Source organism: Lissotriton helveticus, chromosome 2_1 (genome assembly GCF_964261635.1).
Source record: "Lissotriton helveticus chromosome 2_1, aLisHel1.1, whole genome shotgun sequence".
Classification (NCBI taxonomy): Eukaryota; Metazoa; Chordata; class Amphibia; order Caudata; family Salamandridae; genus Lissotriton; species Lissotriton helveticus.
This window is the reverse complement of record NC_136059.1, coordinates 1,692,873,406-1,692,889,452: the sequence shown is the minus strand read 5'-3', so window position 1 is coordinate 1,692,889,452 and position 16,047 is coordinate 1,692,873,406. Positions and strand designations below refer to the sequence as shown.

The 16,047-nt window shown below is 43.9% G+C and overlaps 1 protein-coding gene across 1 annotated transcript in view; it reads left to right on the top strand.

The window, feature by feature from the left end:
- Positions 1-1,895: 1,895 nt before the first annotated feature.
- GNG10 (G protein subunit gamma 10) overlaps positions 1,896-16,047 on the top strand; it is a 54,350-nt gene continuing 40,198 nt past the window's right edge. Inside the window, exon 1 of the mRNA XM_078676651.1 lies at positions 1,896-2,080. Coding sequence (XP_078532777.1) covers positions 2,003-2,080 — 78 coding nt within the window. The 5' untranslated portion in view covers positions 1,896-2,002. The remainder of the gene's footprint in view (positions 2,081-16,047) is intronic.

The window sequence follows — 16,047 nt, the reverse complement described above, 5'->3', positions numbered from 1 at the left end:
CATATTAATGCAGTTATGATTATGGGAGATTAACTTCGCAAGTTTGAACAAAATATTGTTCTGCACCTTGCTTCATCAGTGTGAATGTCATAAGTTTTCATGTGGCTGGCATACTGATTTGGAATAATGATGAAGTTGATAGTTATTTTAGCCCCTCTCCCTATGAACGTATGACCAAACTCCACTGCGGGCGAGCACAGACGATTTGAAAATCCTAAATCATATTTAAACATAACTTCGTTAAACAGCTCGCCCTTAGTGGTGTGTTGAAAATGGAATGATGGGTCGTCATTATCCAGAATTAAGCCGCACTTCCCAGATCCCGCCACTGGACACAGGTTTCTGTTAAAGTCCCCGCCCCAAATAGGTACAATTTCAATATTATGCTTTGAGTCCGAGTAAGCGATATCTCCACCTAGCTTCTCTAATATGGTTCCCAGTTGTCCTATTTCAATATTGTTATAGAAATTGAGAAGGAGCAGGACAATAACACGTGCCAATGAAAAAGATGGGAGAAGAGTGGGCGGAGCTTCAAGTCTAAACCTGAATACAACATGCCTGGCAGAGCAGTGCATGCATGCACTGCCAAGGCTCGACCTAACAAATTGGTAAATCCAAATGCAATGCTCAACCAATAGAAACTAAGGAAAACTAAAGTGACAAGCCCACACACAAATAAGAAGTGAATAAGATGTGAAGGCGGGATGTAAGCCCCTTTTAAGATATTTTAAATGAAATGGATTTCACAAGCACAGCGCAAGCGAAACCTAATAAGCTCCTTTTATGATATTTTAAGTACAATAGATTTCACAACTGTGCAGGCGAAACCTAAAAACGGACGAGGTCCCAAGAACTACAGTCAGACATGCCAACCCTCCGGATTCAGGGGTGAGACTACCGGTTTCAGGGCTAGTCTCCCACCTCCCGATTTCTGCAAGCAAAAACCCGATTCCTCGCTGTTTCAGCTGACAGGACTTGGTATTGTGTAAAGTGCCAATTCTTCCAGCAACAGTCAGAATGGCCATGCAGGGGCTCTAGAAGGGGTGAAAACCAACAAAGCGTCATTAACAAGGGAATGGTCTTTTAAAGATCTGTGAAGTACTGGGGGGAGGGGGGGGCTGTGTGTGTGCACAGGGAGCTGTTTCAGCCCCGGCTGTCACACAGGGGGGTGGGGAGGGAGCATGCACTGTCAGCAACCTGCCAGGCCAGTGCACACCACTTGCATCAACCTCTCTCTGCCTGCCATTGCGCCCCATGCTTATGAAAGGTTAAAAACAAAACGTGCATTTGTGTTTCAAATGTCCAATCCTGCAGCAGCACACTTTCAAAGTACCCATAGTAACCCGATTCAAGGCCCCATTCTCCCGATTTTTAAAAAAAATCTCCCTCTTTGCTCTTCTGAAATGTTGGCATGTATGCTACAGTGTGTGTTATACCTTTGGAAGGTCTCCACATCCTCTGTGTAGACTCTTAGACTCACTACAATAATTCAATCCAATAACATCGAATCTGCCTCCTTCTGACAGGAAAGTCCGTTGTGAATGTTAGACCTGTGATGATCGTTCACGCTTTATGAAATGCAGTGCACAAGCCGTTGACATTTGCGCCACGTATACCGAGCACCTATGTTGTTGGCCTTTGTCTTGCCACTTGGGTACAGCACAGAGCACCCTTCGCCCTGTAAGTAAGCACTGGCACCCTTTCTAGGTCTGCTCTGCTGTGACTTTCACATTTAGTGCCCTTGTTTGTTTTTAGTAAGTGCGCTGGTATGGTGTCCGCTTTCTATCTCTACATGTCCTCCCACCCTTTCAGGCCTAGTCGTGAGGGAAGGACGTGATTGGCTGGGAACGAGGTCCATCTTACGTTGCCCTCTCCTGTTTTCTACCGCGTCAGGCATTCCTTGTGGTCCTAGCGCCGCCGATTGTTACCGCCCTCACCCACCCGGCATCGCGCCAGTCTTCTCTTTCGCCTCCATTCTCGCTGTGCTAGTCCCGGCGGCAACATGTCCAACTCTAGCATTGGTACCATGCAGAGGCTGGTGGAGCAGCTCAAGATGGAGGCGGGCGTGGAGCGGATCAAGGTGAGCGGGGTCTGGGTTTTGCCGTGCTGTTACCGGGCGCCCCTTGGTACAGCATAGTAATCTAGCGCTTCTCATCTACCGCTGTAGTGTAGTGCATCGGTGGGATGTGTGTCGGCTGCTTCGCCGGTGCAGGGACAGAATGTGTTTTTGATTATTTTTTTTCGGCCGAAGCAGTGTTCTAAATATACTGTCGTCTTTTCTGCTTGGCAAACGGGTTGTTTCTGCGCTGCCAGCTGTGACAGAGGGCTGTCTATGCACAGTGGCTGTGCCAGCGTTTACATTCTTTAACGGGCATCCATTGGAGGATGCGCGTACGTTATTTCTGATGTGGCCGGTACTGAATCCAGACTGCCAACATTTTTGAGGACGGGGAGTGGCGTTACGCTTTACATCGTGGATAAACCTAAAATAAGTTTTAATACTCCTCATCTTTGATGCTGCCTTTATTCCTGTGCCAGGCGTTCACGCTGGACTGCCTGTTGATTGACCAAGATCAATTTTAAGCATATAGAATTTGAATATTGAATTATTTTTCAATTTTCCCTCACTTCCATCGTTCCAGGCAAGGCATGTTGCCACGTTTATTTCTGCCGCAATGTCACTTATCCGATTGTTCCCAGATGCTGCCATGTTTGAGCATGATATGTTTTATCGACTGTGCTCGCAGTGTTGGGCGCCTAGTGTGCTTGTATGTTTTTGTACACTTTACTTTTAAGAGTAGCTGTTGTTGCTGTTTGCAGCATTCACGGTAGAGGAAATAGTAGTGTAGGGATTCTTGCTTGAATACTATATACATTTTAAACAAATATGCACTTTTATCGTCATCTTACAGGATCGAAGTTATTGGGCAACACATTCAAAAAAAAAAAATTAACACGCTCCATATAGAAAAGATTTTTGAGATATTTCAGTTCTTCCACTGAAGATGGTTAATGGTGCTTTAGGTTGAGCAGTTTTTTGCCTGCTTTATAGACAGGAGCTAATATGTCGGTGTTCAAGTTATGCACTAAACACGTTTATTTTGTACTTATTTTTGAGCCCATCTATCAGGATTTTGGATATTTTTAGCAGAACAATAGTCGGTATCGCGAATCAGGAGGCAGATTTCGTGGGACAACTGCTCCTCTGTTGTATATTTAGGGCCAAGTTTGAGTTGGATCTGAAATAGGTAAACATTGTGTGAGTGGAAAACGTCGATAGAAGATTTGCAGGCAAGTTTTGGTAGGAACCTCTCGCAGTACAGATGTCAGAGGCTGAAGCACAATCAAGGCACAGGTCCGGGGTACACGCTGGTAGATGGCGTAAACCCTCTATATTTACAGGGTATACGCCGTTCACCCTTACAAGAAGTTGGGCCCCATTAAAGTATGCTGAACTTATCACAGTCTAATTTGCAGACACCATGATATGTTAAGCAGCGCCTGCACTGTTGTCTGCTTTCCATTCCTAGCAGCAACATACATGCACCTCCAGTTGGGCCGAAGTTAAGGGGACGTCTGGCTTCCTTTTGTTCCACTATGATCCTGGCTGCCGTGTCTAGTCTCACACTTGGATGCAAATGCAACAGAGAAGAAACAAAGGCACATAGCTTTTTATCACTTCACAGATACTTAAGAGACACATGCCTTTAAGTTTGTCACTGTATACAAGAGATACACATGGACTGTAAGAATTAGGCCTGGGCGGAAAACTACGCTACTCTCGCGTAGTTTACCCAACTATGCGCTACACGAATTGCACGCAGCACAGTGCAAAAACGCATAGAGTAGTTGGCATATTTTGCTCACTCGTGGTCCTCAACATCAAGTTGGCGACCGTGAGCGAGCAAAATGACATCCCGGCGAGACTTTTTCCTCATTCGCGATAATCAACATCAAGTTGCCTATTGCGAGCGTGGAAAATAAACCTCCCGGCGATATTCTCAACGCGGGGAGGTCAGGTTTCTCATTGCGAGTGGTCGCGTATGCTCGCGACCGTTCGCGATGAGAAACTACCAGTCCGCGTTGAGAAAGTTGCTGCTCGAGTAAAAATCTACTCGCGTGGCAGAAAACAGCTTGCTCTGTGCAAGATGCCATTTGCAATGATTGCACAGTGCGGGCAAGCATCGGGCACTGTGAAATCATTGCGAACAGCATTTCCCCACCGTACTACGCAGTTCGCGGAGTGCTACACGTAGCTCGCGTAGTGCAAAGTGCACTTCACGTAGCTACGTGTAGCGCTACTACGCGAACTACGCCCAGGGTTAGTAAGAATGTCAGAAATGTTGAGCTTTCCCAGTATTTACTTAAATAACCATTTAAATACCAGTATTTTATTTCTTTTATTGTCTACTCATCCCAATGCAGGGTATCAGAGCGCTTTAAGTAACATACACATTATACATTGACAATATATCAGGTAAGTGTGTAAACCAACTTATACGATGTGTTACATAAGACAAGGCTGATTATAAGATGTAGCAGTCGTTCCCTTCATAGCTCACTGTGCTATATTAGAAGGATTCCAATTTATGATCTGCAAGTAACAAAATTATATCTTTTATATGCAATAACCCACTTACCTGTCTACATAAAATAAAAACCTGTCATTTGCACGTTACATGATGTTCTTTGCAGGAGACACATTAATCTTCCATACTACTGAATTTCAAATCTAGGACTAGACAAAACACAGATCTCTCCAGCAGAAGCATTCGTCTCCAGACTTAATTTACCATTATTATTGTTCCCTGAGTTTTACTGGACACTCGAATATCTCTGCAGCAGGTGCCTTAAACCCTTAAGACATTTTAAAATGCAGACTTTGCAACCAATTAAGTAGAACAGATCTACTGCCATGTTTCTTCTTTTTGCCAGAATTTTAAAATGTACTCTGTGAGGTATATCTTTTGGGTCCAGAATGTGCCGCATTTTTTGGCGCAACTCTGATGCAAAATCTCATTTGTTAAAGCTCATAAATGCACTCAAATGTACTCATGATAGACCTGCTAAACATGAGTTCATAATATCTTATGTCACTTCTTGTGAGGCCATTTCCTGCGATGCTACGTGTGATGTGAAGTGCTGTGATGTCACGTTCCATGATGTCACTTGCTTACTGCCTAACTTGGTTGTCCCCCCTCCAAGTTCTATTTTTTTTTTTTTTGGGCTTGTGCAATGAGCACAATAAAGCTGCTGGAAACCCCACCCCAGTCAATACCTTTAAAGTTCTATAAAAAGACTTCCATGCGTTGTGGTCCCAGGTACTCTTGAATAGCCCTCTATGCACAACACAAATTACTGTCTTGGAAGTATAAATGTGGCACAACTTGTGATCAAGAAAGAGGTACATTTAGGGTATTGCGTGATGGTTTGGATATTGTTGGAGCTCAGTTCTCATGCAAGCCCTTGAGCTGGATTTTTAAAGGAACTCTTGATGTCCCAAAACAGCTGTGTAGTCTCTCTTGAATTGACCCTATGGGGAAAGCAGTGAAATAACTTTACCAGGAAGGTGTCGGCTCAGCAGAAGTTGTTTGCCTGTTTCAATGCAAATAATCTTGAAACTGTTTCCTTTTAACCTGTGGCGCAGTCAGGAAGTACATCATATTATCAATGCAAACTTTGCCTGTGCATATTCTTTGTTTTTTCTAAATATGGCCCAATTTAAAACTATGCACATTTCCAATTTGAACATAGTTTTACATCATTTTGTAATAAGAGTCGCTCATTTAGGTTTTCATGTGCTGTACACAGGTCATTATTGCATGGCGTTGGTGAATGGATTGCGCTTTTATGGCATATTTTGGGTGGTGGTAATACGAGGAGGTTGTAGATCAAGTGATGGTGGTCCAGCTCCTCATCTTGCTATCAAAGGGGAGTGCGAGATCGCTTTTAAACCAGTACATTTAGTAAAGTTGGGGTGGCAGGTTTGAGAATGGTGGTGGAGGGAGAGAATGTGTTTTCTGCCTTAGCTGCTTAAGCATTAGACCCTGGTTTATCATCCAATATCTGATTTGACAAAACAGAAAATTACATAGCTTTGAGTGATTTGGTAAGGGAAGAGGAGACATATATTTGAGCATGTTCTTTAAAGCAGTGATGGGGAAGTCACTTGACGAGGCCCACACATTGCTCCTACATGAAGGCCCTTCTGTCACAGATTTCATGTAGCCAAACCTAATTTGGTCCTTGTACCCATTAAGGCCATATGCAGCAATATCCTAATGCTGCCTCTGTAAGATGGCAAACACAAGGAGATGATAGACGGAGCGCTGAAACTTTTCAGACACTCATCCACAGTCACAGATCTGAGTTGAATCCATCATCGTTCTTTAGCTCACTTCGCCACCATAGTTCAGACCCAGCTATATGCAAATCAGTCTTGACCCTGTGCCTCATGGCAACAGTCCAGCCGGTCTATGGAAGCGTAATCAATCCTCTTAACAAAATCGGTTTAGAAAAATCAAGTGTCCCTTCAAATTCATTTTGAAAACACTCCAAAAATCCAGATGGAACTGAACATAACATAAAGTGTAACTATTAATGTTAAAGAGGATGATGTGAAGTTTCGGTCTTCGGTGGCCATTTAGATCCGCAAGACCATCCTCGGGGCTCAGCATTGAAAAGGCAAGCAATCCTGTATGTATTTGCTTCCAAAACAATTTGGCTCTACAACGGATGCCACCTCTAATACACGACCCATCTTACGTATGGGTCAATTTCTTGAACGCTCTATACAGAGACGTTCATACAAAATCTCCGATCCGATCAAACGGTTACAGTTATTTGAAGATAATGAATAGAATCACTTTTTGTGTCCAGCAAAAAAATTAATCTTTTTGAGAAACGATTCTGGAGATAACCCGATTTGTGAATTAATGCTCTAATAGTCCAGAGCAGTTAAGTGAGCTGTGATGTTGGTCTAGTTAACCATGACTGCTTTGTGCACCAGGGCCTAAGGAAAGTAACCACAAGGATCAGATTACCCTACAACTTAAAGTCACTGGTTTCAGAACACCTCGAAGCCAGAAGTAGTGTTTCACAGGTGCCGTAGTTACTACTTGAGCTCATTAATTCTCACCTTCAGAACTGACCCAACCCTGGATGTATTTATGAAGCACCTTTCCCATTAATAATGCTTGCTCTTCCACAAAACCATGCACATTGTGCACTCCTGGTTTCTTATTGACATGTTTTCCTCCATTGTAGATTTTTATGCTATGCTGATTTAATAGAGATCAATTTGTTTTGTTTCCTTGTAAATAGCGACTTGTAAAGCAGTCTCTACTTACTGTACAGCAGTCCTATAGAATACTTTGATACATAAAAGGTAGATGTAGTGGTTAAAAATACACGAATCATCCCCATATCACCAATCTTTCAGGCAGAGGCATACTCGATCAAGCAGGTGGAGTTGGGGGTGTGCCATTTATGTTGCTGCAGCCCCTTGCTAAATATTAATTGAACAGATTTTGCCATATCAGTACTTTTCTCTACCATTCCCTCAGTGGGCCTTTCCACACTCTTGTGTTCCAGTTAGCCTTAATCCTGCCTTCTGCCCTGGCCTCTTACAATGCAGTGCTTGGTTGGTTTAGCATCCCTGACTGGCTAATTCAGCCCTCTTGTGATATTTCTCGGTTACTCATTGTTTCAGGGGATACAGACAAGTACAACTCGCACTGCACAGGTCTCCTACGTACATACACTCACCTGATAGATCCCACTATCATTCGTTTTGAATCCCAGGCAGTTAACTCCGTCCACCACTCTTTCTCGTTGGCTGGTTGTGCCCAGCAAACTAGCCTCGGTGACTTATTTGTCCCAAAAATGCCCTTTGGAGTGCAGTTTCTTAAAAAAAGAAACCATTGCCATCTTTGGCCTTCACTGGGATTTTAAAGTTCAAGTGGAAGCTGAGAATGGTACTTATTGTACAATGTGAAGCAGTCTTTTTTTGGGCTAACTATGCTTGAATTAATGTTATGAATGACCAAACACACGAACAGGTCGAAGTTTTTTTTTTTAATGAATGTCTAGACACTTGTCTTTAACCGCATGCGTGCGGGCGGAGTTCTGCTCGTATGCGGAGTTTTGCGAAAGCGCATTTTACGTGACGAGCTGGGCTCGTCATCAGCGTAGCAGGAGGCTACCTCATGACGAGCCCAGCTCGTCATCAGCGTGGAAGGGGTTAAAGCAGTAAAACAATAATAGTAGTTTAAATTGACCCCCCACTCCAATCCATACAGTTCCACACACATAATTGTGCCTCAAAGAAAATCATAGTAATTTTGTTCTTACGAGGCCCTGAAACACTATACAACGATATTTGCCCTCAGCGTCACATGTAATCATTGTCCCATCTGGTTTTGAACTACAGTTAACTGTCCCATCTGGTTTTGAACTACAGTTAACGCTATCTTATCCTAAACTTCTTTTTAAACATTTTGCTAAGGCACATGTTGCATCTAAAAATTCCATGGTTACAAAAAGTGCAAGTGCTTCATTCAGGTGTATTATATTGAACATTAACATTTTGAAACCTTAGCCCACAGCACTTATTCACAACATCCAAAAATGTATAACATTTTTCAGGCCTTTGGTACCATAAATTCAGTGCAACCCAATAGTAGTAGCCAAAGTAGAGCGTCCAGGAGTGTAGATATGTACGGAGATCACCCTCTCATTTTCCCAGGATTCCAACATATAGTTGACTGATTCCTCCACATCCCGGAGCATAGACTTTCTTCTACATGCTTCTTTTAATTCATTTTTCGAAAGGCCTCAGTCAGCTTACATTTCTCGTGGGTTTTATTTTTTTAGGGCTGTAGATATTAACCCTAGACTAATTCTGACCTGCCCGTTTGAGTTCACACAGAACAATTTCATTAACACAGAAGGCTGATACATTTAAAACCTCCCAGGACCAGAGTTTGCCCAAAATCGCAGGGTTGATTTATAGGTTAAATAATTCCAAACCTGCAGATTCTCTTCCAATTTTATTCCCCCCATTGACTCCATACTTGGGTTCAGTAACTCGGCTCCATATAGACATTGAGCAGGCACCATAGCATTATAAGCACTTAAAAGGGCAATCCATGAGGGGCCTCCAAAGCTATTCTTGAATCCTATTAGTCCTCCTATCGTTGTGGCAGCACGCATCTCCACTAATATTTTATGTAGAGTCCAATTTAGCTTTTTAGTAAACATCATAATTAAGTATCGGTACGAGGTTGCAGAGAATTTGTTATTGCCTTGTTTATTGTTTGAATTTGAAAGGTCACCCATTTGCACTGTATGTCACAACAGTAACCCTTTGAATTGTCTATGTATTTGTTATCGTGTTTTCTTTGTCAGACAGCCCCCATTGGTATTATCTTTTTGGATAAAATTGTTTACACAATTGGCTAAAACTAGAAAAAACAGAACAAATAATTTAATAAATATATATTTTTGATAAAAACTTACTGAGGTGTGGTACATTTATAAAAGTCTAGTACAAATTCACTATTGATTGTGAAAGAAATAATCAGGTTCTGAACCAGTACCCTGTGGTACTTACCCAACGGAACCACTTGTAGCTTTATAACTATTAACCCAGGTTCCGAGGGATACAGGTTGACCCCATTGATCTGAATGGTTGTGCGGGTGTGATGCTATCACTCGAAGGGAGTCTGGGGTCGTTTTGTTTTTTAAATGGTAATCTGGCATAGTGGATAAGAGTGTGGAGCCTCACCTGTGATAGTTTCAACTTGTGGAGCGATGGGGCCTGGTGAATAGATCAAGTGATAGGTCAGGTTTTAGCTACTGCATGCCCCACGGTTAATTTTGGTGCTAACCTAAAAAAAATTGACAACCCGTACATTTAGTAAGAGGTTAGCTGGGTTCATTCACTTGATGACTGCATTTCTGCAGGGTGTGAACCCCAAACCCGATTAAAGGCATCATAAGGAAACGTCTAGATTCAGTTAGATTCCGTCAAGTGCATGGTCTATGAGTCTGTGTTTCTTTGGGTCTGCCACACGTTCGGCAAGCCAAGTTTTGAGTTAGGAGGGTATCCTATCTAATGGCCCATGTGCCCCTTCTGCTTTAAATAAAAATAAACTGTACAGGGTGATGGGGTCCCCAGGGCCTATTAAGGCTCGGGGAGGGGTGCCACATGGTCACTTTCTCCCCATTAAAAATGGGAAAAAAGTCCTGGAGGATGGTGTCCCCAAGGCCCTGTGGCCAATTTCCAGCGGAGCCCGGCTGAAGGACATGTGCAGCATGGGGTTGGGTGTGGCCAGCCCCCCACCATGTACTACTGAAGGCCTTGCTCAGTGTGGGGTTGTCTGCCGTTAGGGGCCAGGCCATGCACGGCTGGGGTTCGGATTTACGTATGGTAATTAAATTTTACTTTTAAAAAAGCCTAGAAATTCACACACAAAAAACCAAGATAAAAGTAACGTTATAGTTAGGTGAAATATTCAATAACAACATAATATTTAGAATTCAAAATATCACTGAAATTCACCAGTTATAGTTATCTCAAGTAACTATAACTCTTGCCCTAAGGTAACTATAACTTGGGCCCTTGCCATGCTCTGCTAATTGCCCCACATATTGCATCACTCCTGACATATTCTATGACATCATTGATAATATCACTAATATTTGTAGGTGTGGGTGGTGAACTCCGCTCCGTCTACGGAGTCTGCAGAGTTTTGCCACTCCGTGCTCCGCTTTGAGCGCAGAGTTCTTGAAAGCTCCGCCACCCTTCCCTTCTTTATGGAAAATGGCAGTTGTTAAACCCTTTCTTAAAAAGTCTACCTTAGATCCAGGGGTTTTGAAAAACTTCTGCCCCATTTCACTTCTCCCTGCCCCTGCAAAGATGCTGGAATCTCATCTAAATCGGCACCTTAGCTCCTTCCTAGGGGACTCTGCTCTTCTGGACCTCTCCCAGCATGGCTTTAGGAGATCTCATAGTACTGAGACCGCCCTTACGGCAGTTGTTAATAATATCCGCTGCCAGGTTGATAAGGGCTACACCACCCTCCTGGTCCTGCTGGACCTGACGGCGGCGTTTGACACTTTGTCTCCATCTATTCTGGTCACCCGCCTCAGGGACATAGGGGTCGGAGATCTTGCACTGAGCCTCCTGGCTTCCTTTCTAAAGGAAAGGTAGCAGAGAGCGAAGCTGGGCCACTTTCTTTCTGCCCCTAAACCTGTGCATTGTGGGGTCCCCCCAGGCCTTTCATTGAGCCCTACATTATTTAATATCTATGTGGCCCCACTTGCCAGGGTAGTTAGATCTTTCGGGTTGGAAGTACTGTCATACGTCGATGACACTCAAATAATGGTCTCCCTTACGCAGCCCTTGAAGGATTCTGCTTTGAACTTCAGGAACTGTATGGAGGCCGTGTCTCAGTGGATGGTACAGAACTTCCTGAAACTTAACGGGGAGAAAACGGAGGTGCTGATTTTCGGGGGCAGCCAGGATATCTGGTCAAAAGATTGGTGGCCTGCCTCTCTCGGGGACTGCCCTCTTCCCTGTCAGTTTGCTAAAAACGTAGGGGTTTTGGTGGATACTGCTCTCTCCTTTGAACGTCAGGTCAGTAGGACTGTCTCCACCTGCTGTGGTATCATCAGGGTTCTCAGAAAGATTGCTCACTATCTTTCCCCTGATGCCCGCAAGCTGGCCACTGTGGCATTAGTCTCCTCAAGGCTGGACTACTGTAATGCCCTTTATGTGGGCATTAATAAGAGCCTCATCCATCGGCTCCAGATGGTCCAGAATGAGGCGGCATAGATGGTTTTAAATCTTCCTAGACTCGCCTCGGCCACGACAGCCCGCAGAAGCCTACATTGGCTTCCCATTCAGTCCAGGATCTTTTTTAAAATTCTTTGTCTTGCCTATGGGGCCCTTCATGGCACGGGTGTTGTGGGTCTTAATTCACTTATTCACCCCTCCTCTCCCTGTCGACCCCTTCGCTCATCTAATAAAAATCTTCTTGAGGTTCCCAAGTTTGTGAGAGCCAAATGGGGAGGCGGAGCATTTTCCTCGGTTGTACCCAGGCTATGGAATTCTCTTCTTCCCGAACTCCTGGGGCAACCTTCGATTGCTCTGTTTCGCAAAGCATTGAAAACTTGGCTTTTTTCTGAAGCGTATTTGTAGAATACCTCTTTGGTCACCACATATTATTGGACCTGCTTAGGCGCCTTGATGCCCTTGGGCTAAGATGCGCGATATAAGATTCCCATCATTCAGTCACCCACCGGCGGAGCGAAGTTTACCGGCACACTCGCCGAGTCGTACTCAACCAGTCTTGCCTGTCAGCGCTCTGCCTCTTTGCAGCCGCTACTGGCGGGGGCAGCGGGTCGGCATTCCTGTCTAGGAGGCAGAAGCATTGCTCTGTAGTTGCTGCTGTCCCAGGAAGTGCTCAGACTCTGCAGCTGCCTGCTCCCTCTATCTACCAGAGAGACACCTCACCTAAGCTCTTGTTTGCGGTCCAGGGAAGACATGGTGTTTGATTCGCTCAAATGTTCCGTCCATCATCCACTCTAGTATCACTTTGTTCGCCCTAAGTTGGCAGGGTATGCCCAGACGTGGGTCCCTTGCTCACTCTACCACTGGATTCAAGATAGCCTGGCTGATGAGGATTATGAATCAGAAACCGGTCCCAGGATGCTTGTTTCCGGTCCAGGGAAGACATGGCTTGGCAGTTCAGGCTGGACTGTTCCCATGAGGCACAGGGTCAGATTGATTTGCATATGGCCATGTCTGACCTGGGGTGGTGGAGTGAGCTAAAGAATGGTGATGGATTAAACCCAGATCAGTTGACTGGGGGTGAGTGTTTGATTTGCTCAAACGCTCCGTCCATCATCCACTTTGGTATCGCTAGGTAAAAAACATTGGCAATTTTAATGCCAATAACTCCAACAAATGTGCGACCGATTGCATTTCCAATGCAATAGGTCTCACATTTATTAAAGTTGGAGCTTTTGTCATTGAAAATTAGTTTTTTACTATTTGCTTTTTTATAAAATTGTCAATAGTACTATGCAAATATAATAACTCCACTGCAAATAAAAAAACAAAAGTAAAAAACATTATTTTCAACGCCAACAGCTTCAACTTTAACAATTGCGAGACCTATTGCATTGCAAATGCTTGTATTTTCTTTAGCTGGGCGTTTGTTTATTGTTCAGTCGCTCTCCTAGATTCTACATGAGTGGAAAATTGTTGGGAGCTAAATTGAAAAAAAGCCAAACTCTTTCCTAAAATGCGATTATTCGGCGTTTTTGCTTCCCCATCCCTATTTGTGCTGAGTCTGCGGCTCATTTTTAAAGTCCCGCAATGCATTGTTTACATCCCTTATTTATGCTTCATCTTGTGCGCCCTAAGCCTAATTGCTTTTTCCTCTAATGCTGGGTTTGTGTGGTTTTGTATGGTAGATAGGACTCCGTCAAGGAGATGCGGCATAGTGGCTAGCGTTGTCTCGTTTGGAACTGGGGAATCAGATTCAAATCCCACCCTCGGCTCAACATAATGTGATTATGGGCAAATCAGTGCATGTACTGTCTCAAGCGAGACCTAAAAAGCTGTGTGCTCTATAATCAGTGTAAAGTGATTATGGCCAGCATGAAAATATATTTGGGGAAAATTCTACACCCTGGTAATGCTTCAGGTTCACATTTAGACAGATATTGCAATCTAAAGGGGTGCAGGAAATCTGTCCTTCCAAACCTGTGTAATCGTGTTCGAACTCTGGTATTTCGTGCTCTGACACTTTAGTTTGTCTTGGTTGTGCTCAACAACTCTTAAGAATAAATCCATTATTTAGTCCGAGGTGGGGGGGGGGGGGCATACACTCGCTATTCAGATGCACCATCTTAAGTCTGCACTAATGACGTGTGACCTTCCTAAGAATTTGCCTCGGGGACAAAGCAGAAATGTTCACGCGTTTGCCCGAAGCTTGTGGCTTGATCAGATCTGTCCAACAGAGCTCTGCTGTTTTTAAATCATGCAATGCTATTTCTGGGTTTCTAAACTGTGAATCACTCACTTTCATGTGATGAGCACCAGAAAGGAAAACAACGGTTTTCATTGTGTGTGCATGGCACTCCCTCAATTCCTAGCTGAGGCCCTGTTTTGACATGTGCTTCTTCGCCAAGACAAACATTCTCATTGTACACTAAGAGGGCACATAAAGAGTCCGGGAGTACCAGCAGTTATAAAGGAACACTTCCATGTTTCGACAACTGCCGAATCTTGCCACTTATGAGAGCAGGGTGTCAAATAAAACCAGTGCCCATCGTTATATTTTGGGAAAATAGGGTGTGTCAATGTGTATCTCTGCCTATGCAAATACCGCAAATTCTATATACAGCTCACTGGCAGTTATATTGCGGTTCACGAGTTGTCACACACTTCTTTTCTACTGGTGAGCTAATTTGTAGGCATGTACTTTTTAATTATCGGTTTTGTTTAACTAACTGTAGCCTCACATAAGAATTATGCGTTTTAGGAAAAATTTAAAGGTGCTCCTTTGGGAGCGAACATAAAAGCATTTTGCAAAAAGGGAAGGCTGACCGTATTGGGAGACCAAGTAACCTCTTCATATTTACAGAATACGCGGAAATTTATACACTAGTTAATTACCTGCCTTGAATATCTGTGCACAAATTCCAATTGTAGTGCTTATTAATAGTGTGTTGTTAAGGAACAGATGTAGCTCACTGCTCTGTCTCTTTTCAGCTAGAGGGCCTGGATTATTGTGTGGCAGTGAAGTGCTGGTATATGTTACCTCTTGAGCAGTATCTACATTAGTAAAGCACACCTTAAATTATAATTTTGCAGATTGTTGTGCCTATAATAATAATAAGTATTGCGCTCAGGAATGGAGAGTGCATTCATGCCACTTCAGTTTTAAAAATACCTATTGATTTCTTTCCAAGAAATTACGGTGGACTTAAAGCCCTCCCATTGCTGACCATCGCAACGGTTCGCTGTATTGTCATTTGTTTCCTTGCTTCTTATTAAATGGCTTGCTTTGTCCGCCCTGTGTTTATTCCCTCCCTGGAGCATAGCCTCCATACCACCCTCTTAGTTTAGCTGACTTGCATCCTTCCACTGCTCACGTTTAAAAATAAACGTTTTCCTTCTTGATTAAGCACTCCGTGAGAATGCATGTGTTTTCCAGCTCTCTCGCGTTTCCCCGAATGTCTCTGTGTTTCTCTCATGTACTCCCCCCCCCCCCCCCATGTTCTGTGGTCTCTCCCTCGTGTGCTTCTCTCCCCACTCCTAAGTGTTGCTGTCGCCCCTGCCTGCTGCTCGCTCTCTAGAGCGCTCCTCCCTCACTCCTGTGTTCTATTTACCGCGTGAGCTGCTTCCCCCCCCCCCCGCTCCCTCACCAGCGTCTCCTTTACCCCCCCCCCCTCTTTAACCCACCCTACTCATGCGTTTTTTGTTATTAAATGTTCCGCCCAATTTTGCTTCGCTCTTCGTGTGTGTGTGTGTGACAGAAGTAAGTCTTCAGCACCAGTGAAATATTGATTGCCGGGCTCTGCTGCAATGCTTCATGTATGAAAATATAAAGTTATTTGCTAACTTAATTATTTTGAATGACTTGCCATGCACTGGCTGAGATTGCACACATTCCAAATGTTCTGTGTCACCCTGCGAGTATTTCGCGGCTTGGCCGACATTAACAAAGACCTTGGAGCTTCAGGAATTAGCTGCAAAGAAAAACTAAATTGAGCACTCTTCCGAAGATCCAACTCTTCACGTGTCGATTGTTTTTGTACAGGATAAGACTCTGTTAAGGAGGAATGCCGACCGGCCGGCACTTGAATATTATCGGCATTTATATAGTGATTGCTACCTCTGAGGCTCTGGAGCGATTTTATAGTTTGTAAGGAGGCTTTCTACTGTCTACGGACTGCTATGACTGGCAATAGATATTTCCCTTCTGGTGGAGAAGCATCAGGCCACCTTTCCCAGGAGCGCATCAGACC